Source organism: Hermetia illucens, chromosome 3, assembly GCF_905115235.1.
Source record: "Hermetia illucens chromosome 3, iHerIll2.2.curated.20191125, whole genome shotgun sequence".
NCBI classification, from domain to species: domain Eukaryota; kingdom Metazoa; phylum Arthropoda; class Insecta; order Diptera; family Stratiomyidae; genus Hermetia; species Hermetia illucens.
The window spans coordinates 5,735,823-5,741,822 of record NC_051851.1 but is presented as its reverse complement, the minus strand read 5'-3'; the positions used below and the strand labels follow the sequence as shown (position 1 = coordinate 5,741,822).

The window sequence follows — 6,000 nt, the reverse complement described above, 5'->3', positions numbered from 1 at the left end:
TCTGCTGTCAATGAAATGGCATATATCTCCGCCTGGAATATGGTCGTCATTTTGCCGAGGGGTCGGGCCAGTTCTATAATCGGATTCTCCGAGAACACACCTGCACCCGATCCATCTTCCGTGACTGACTCGTCGGTGAAGATTATTAGGTCTGTAATCTGAAAAGACTCATGGTCACTTGTCGACCATTCTTCTCTTTCGGTGATTACGACAGTGTATGTCTTTTCAAAGACGAATCTGGAAACCATATGATCGGTCGGCATCAGGGCTACCGGATGTTTTTCAAGGAATTTCCAGATAGACGCATGCCCGTTGGATTGGCCGCCTTTCCACGCCCAATCGTATCGAGCCTATATGCGTCGTTGGCGGCTTTCCGTTTCACCTCCAAGTGAATGGGGGGTAAATTTAGAATAGCTTCAAGTGCCGCAGCCGGCGTAGTACTCATTGCTCCGGTAATACTTAGGCAACCAAGTCTCTGAATCTGCGTTAGCAGCTTCCTCCTGTTGTGTTCAGTCTTGGCCACCAGACGATGCATGCATACATCAGAATGGGTTTTATTATGGATGTATACATCTAATATATCCGTTCAGGTGAAAGTCCCCAGGTCTTACCTATCGCATTCCTACAGCACCAGAGCAATCTGCAGGATTTCTGATATTGTTCCTGGATATGATGCTTCCACGTTAACTTGGAGTCGAAATGTACTCCTAAGTACTTGACTGTTTGTGCCAGCTGGATTTCCGCCCCTGCTAAAGTGGGTAGCGTACAACTGCCCCACCTGACGTTCCTAGTGAATATAACTAGTCCAGTCTTCCTAGCGTTCACCGTGAGTCCATTGCGGAGGCACCAGCTGTGGATTACATGCAGAGTTACATTCAAGCGGTCACATACTGTGTCCGTAAACTTGCCGGTAATTATTACGGCTAGGTCGTCCGCAAATGCTTGCGCGAAGACTTTTTTGTCCTCCAGAAGCCACAGCAGGGTATCCATCACCAAGAGCCATAACAGTGGAGAGAGAACCCCTCCCTGTGGATAGCCCCTGAGACATCCTGCTTCAATAGACTTCTGGCCGACCGATGTGTGGATTTTTCTCCACTCTAGCATGTGAAGGATCCAACTGATTAGCAGCGGTTCGATTCCATGCTGTCTTGCCGCATCACAAATTGCCGCAAATGAGGCATAATTGAAGGCACCTTCGATGTCCATGAATGCGCCTAAAGCGTATTCTTTTTCGGACATCGCCTTTTCAATTTTTGCCGTAAGTTCATGGAGTGCTGTCTCCGTGGATTTGCCTTTCTGGTAGGCGTGTTTTCTATGGTGAAGTGGCCATTTAGGAATGTGTGTATCCCTTATGAACCGATCTACTAGTCATTCTAGTCCTTTTAGCAGAAAGGAAGTTAGGCTGATCGGTCGAAAGCTTTTTGCGTCTGTGTAGGTGGGTTTTCCTGGTTTGGGAATGAACAACACCTTCACATCCCGCCATTTAATTGGAATATAAGCGTGTGCTAGGCATGCACGATATATATTCCGAATGTGCAGACCCAGGGCATCCATTCCTTCTATTACTAGCGCAGGGATGATGCCATCCGAACCTGCAGACTTGTATCTATGGAACGAGTTAAATGCCCATTTCACTGGCTCCAGCGATACTACCTTGCATGCCAGATTCCAGTCTCTCGGTTGAGGGCTGTATGCACCTGTTGGCCCCGAGATTAGATTTTGGATGCTGCCTGGGAAGTGCACTTCAAGCAAATGATTTGCCGTTTCTTCATCGCTTTCTGTGTATTTCCCATTCTGTAAACGTAAATAACCCAGTTTCTGGCTACCTTCTTTGACTAGAATCCGCTTCAGCTTTGAGGTTGCCTCAAGAGAGTTAGTCTCTTCGCAAAAGCGTCTCCAAGATGATCGTTTAGCCGATCTTATGCTCTTATTTAGAGCATTCTGTCCCTCTTTATAGCGATTCCAGCTAGTGCTTGATTCACCCTTCAGAGCACGATTAAGGAGCATCCTTGTCGTTCTCCTCTGTTTTGCCAAATCCGAGTTCCACCATGGTGTTTCACCCTTCTTTGGCATCTTGAGTGGACAGCTTTCTTCGAAAGCTTCTCTCATGCTAGTTGTGATCATCTGGGTTGTCTTCTCAATTCTCGCAAAGGATTTGATGCGCTTCCCAGGGATCGTGACTCAGGCGCTCAATTCTGTTTGATACATTACCCAATCTATCTTCCTCGGATTCCGAAATGGAGTGGGTGGAGGTGGATCCATGCCCATAACGAAATCAATGCGTCTGTGATCCGAGAGTGTGATATCGTTTCATACTCTTCACTCTCCGATCAGAGCCGCGATGTCAGGAGATGCCACCGTGATGTCGATGACCTCTCGCCTGACCACGTTGAAGAAAGTGGGTTCACTACCCACATTTAGGATCTGCAAATCGGTTCCTACTAGATACTTCAGTAGTCTCGATCCTCTTGCATTGATGTTCGAACTTCCCCAGCATATGTAGTGAGCGTTGACATCACATCCTGCTATTACCCCCATGCCTCTACTTTTGGCATATTGGATAGCTCTGATGAATGTTCCGCTGGGAACGTCTTCTGCGTCGTAGGGGAAATATGCAGAGCACCATAGTATCTCTTTATCTCCCTGTTGACTTGTTATGTTTAGCTTAGCCGATGTGGTGTCGCCATCACATAGGTCGTTAACCAGGTTAGCCTGGAAGTCTTTGGAGACTACCATGCAGGTGCGGGGTCGATCGCTCCCATTGGCATACAATAGGTCAGCATGTTGGAAGTTTAGGCCCCTGACTGCCCCACCAACAACTCACGGTTCTTGTATGAGGTATCAGAGATTAGTTTCACTCAAGATAATCTCCAATGAGGTAGGTCCGTAAAGAGAAAATTCAGGTCTGGCGTGGAAGTGGTGGAAGGGGTGAAAATTAGACGGTTTTGAGGTCAAGTTGATGCGGACCACCTTTGCTAGTAGCGGACTGCTCCCAATGGTGTGGAACAGTTTGAAGACTAAGCTATATAACGAGCCCCCGAGAAACTTTCGGACCCGGAAGGGATGCTCTTTTTTCACCCCCAATGCTTAACGTATTGGTAAAATCTAGAAACTCAAAACCTAATTGCGCAGCAAATTGAAGGTTAAACCCCTCTCTTTTCATTATCTTCCCAATGTTACTGTGGTAATTCCACTTGTAGCTTTCATCTATAAACAACAGATAAACATTGTTTGATTCTCCTAATTCGGGCTTTCCATCGTTACTTGAACATTCTGATAACTTCTTACTCAGTTTTCCGACAGTCTCTGCTTCCATTATTCTTATTGTTTCTGATTAGCCTCTTACAAGGTGATAACGAGGTAGACAACCTACGTCGAAAACGGAAGAACTACGGTAGATAAAAAAATCCATTTTGAACACATAATATCTAAGGAACATCATTTGGTAATTGTCTGATTGTGATTCCAGCACAAATCTGAACATTTGTTCTCTTTCCTCTGGTTCGGAATCTATGAATGTATTGAAAATTGGTAAAACCACTTCATTTTCTCCTGATTACGCGGGGAATGGGCCATTATCATTCCAGCAGAACGTCAGTATCAATGGTTCGCTTGTATGGAAGTTCTCATTAGGCGACGGTAATGTCATGTAAGCAATTTTCAGCTATTTCCAGTGCATGTTCTAGAGCACTTAGAAGTGATTTGTATAACAATAGCAGTTGCCATTTTTTTTTAACAAAAGGAGAGAAAATACCGTAGCGTCACTAATGTTCAAGGCTTGTTCGAAGCAATAAATACTTTGTCAATTTTGCGTCTATATCAGTTAAGAAAATATGGAACGCTACCCAGTCGTGATTGACGAGCTTTAGAAGTGAAGACCATTAGCGGTTCGGGATATCGTGGGAGCTTCACTTTTCTACTTCGCTTCCTCCAGCATTTGTCGGGAACAAACTACGTAATTTATCGTACAAAATTCCATTAAGCCTAAAAAATCGAGTAACCCTTCGCGTGCATACTTAACCATCAAAACGTTCTAACGTACTTTAAAGGGTACCAAATTCACCTCTTCTGTAATATGAATATAATACCGTGCTTCCTTGGAGTAGTGGTTCTCTTCTGCGTCGTATCCTTTGAATCGGTATGTCACAAAATGATGCTGCTAGGACTAAACGACTGACCTCGTATTTGGATAACACTTTCTCAGGTTGATGGAATATTTTTCATTTCAATACCAAACTTCGATACAAATCTACGTGTGCAAAGTAATCCTTTTTTGAAGTGGTGGAATCTTTTGAACCGGAGGACAACCCCGAAGCCTTACACTAGTGTCAAATCATGCCCTGCTTGCAGTAAGTACCTAGACATGAAGGAGACCATTTTTGAAAGTTACTTTTTTTTACTGAGGACGATTTGTTGGAATCACATACATATTTGTAGTTGGTAACTGAAGAGCCGACGTTCATTCGGGTTATTGTAGATGACGTGCGCGTTTTTAGGATCCTCTTTCGCTATTTGATCGGACGTTCGTGAAGTTAGGTGAGGGTCTCTCTATAAATCGTCAACTATTCTTATCTTAGACTTGCGGTTTCGTCCAGGGCGGATGCAACTCATCAGATGCTGCCTCACTTATGCCCTGGGAGCTGCGTGACCTAAGTGCTTATAAGGTAATGTTTGTTCCTTTATATAAATTGAAAAACTCGACATGTGTATGAATAATATTCAGGATAAACCCGCCGAATAAAAATGTTGGCCAAAGCCGCCCAGGCTAAACTAAATTTGAGGGAGTCCCAAGTTTGCCACTGGCTTAACGGCGGACCCGATCAGTTGGGAAGCTGTGTGTGTGTGTGTGTGTATGGTGGGGGAGAAGCTACAGCTTCTGAGCACTCAGGCCGTGTTGGCCCATTGTACTCGCCTCCCCTGTCTAATGGAATATTCCGGATGCGTTCACGTATCGCAGGATTTCCGTTAGTGGATGTGATGCTACCCGTCGCAATTGGAGATCATTGGCACCAAAGATCTGATGCCTGATGCGTCCATAGGCGGGGCATTCACATAGGAAATGCTCCGTGGATTCCGCTTCCTCATTACAGGAGGGACACGTATCATCTTCGGTAATTCCTATTCTGAACATATGCCCAGCTAGTGAATTATGGCCCGTCAGAATGCCCACAATACACCTGCAAGTCCTCCTGCTTTTCGACAGGATAAACTTTGCGGTACGTAAGTTGGGTTCTGGCAGGAAAAGTTTGGTGTGTCGAGCAGCATTTAGGCTCTGCCACCTGTCATTATGGGAAGCTTGTTCCCAGTTTATGAAAACAGATTCAGCCAATGCCACTGATACTCCAATTGCTGGCTCCGATCCCGGCATAGGGGAGATTGACCCCTCTTTCGCTAAAGCGTCCGAGATTTCATTTCCCTCTATGCCACAGTGACCAGGTACCCAGAGTAGTTCCACCGTATCGAATCTAGACATAAAGTTCAAACGGTTTCTGCATTCCTGAACGATTTTCGAGGTGATCAAAGGACTGCTCAGTGCCCTCAGTGCAGCTTGACTGTCACTGCAGATTGCGATGAGCCTGCCCTTCAACCGCTCGCCAATCACCCAGTTTGCCACCCTTAGGATCGCATAAACTTCGGCTTGAAAAACCGTTGCATATTGTCCCAAAGGAAAAGCCCACTTCTCGTTTCTATTCGAGAGGTAGACTTCGGCTCCAGAACCCTCTTCTGTTTTTGAGCCATCGGTGTAGAAGACTTCCGTATATCCCGCCACGCATTCCTCTGGGTCTTCCCAGTCCTCTCTACGCTTCAAGGTAACTACATATCTTCTACCAAACAGATGTATGGGGACACGAGAATCGGAAGGCATTGTAAGAACTGGATTCAGTCCTCCCAGTAACTCGTCCAATGCTCTGTGCCTCCCACATCCGCTGTTTTCCCATAGATCTAATCGAATTAGCCTATGAGCTGCTCTCATTGCAGTGCTTTGAATAAATATATCCA

At 45.5% G+C, this 6,000-nt stretch overlaps 1 protein-coding gene across 1 annotated transcript in view; it reads left to right on the top strand.

The window, feature by feature from the left end:
- Positions 1-3,804: 3,804 nt before the first annotated feature.
- LOC119650765 (trypsin-1-like) overlaps positions 3,805-6,000 on the top strand; it is a 28,374-nt gene continuing 26,178 nt past the window's right edge. Inside the window, exons 1-2 of the mRNA XM_038053866.1 lie at positions 3,805-4,138; positions 4,205-4,349. Of these exons, the coding sequence (XP_037909794.1) occupies positions 4,076-4,138; positions 4,205-4,349 (208 nt within the window). The 5' untranslated portion in view covers positions 3,805-4,075. The remainder of the gene's footprint in view (positions 4,139-4,204; positions 4,350-6,000) is intronic.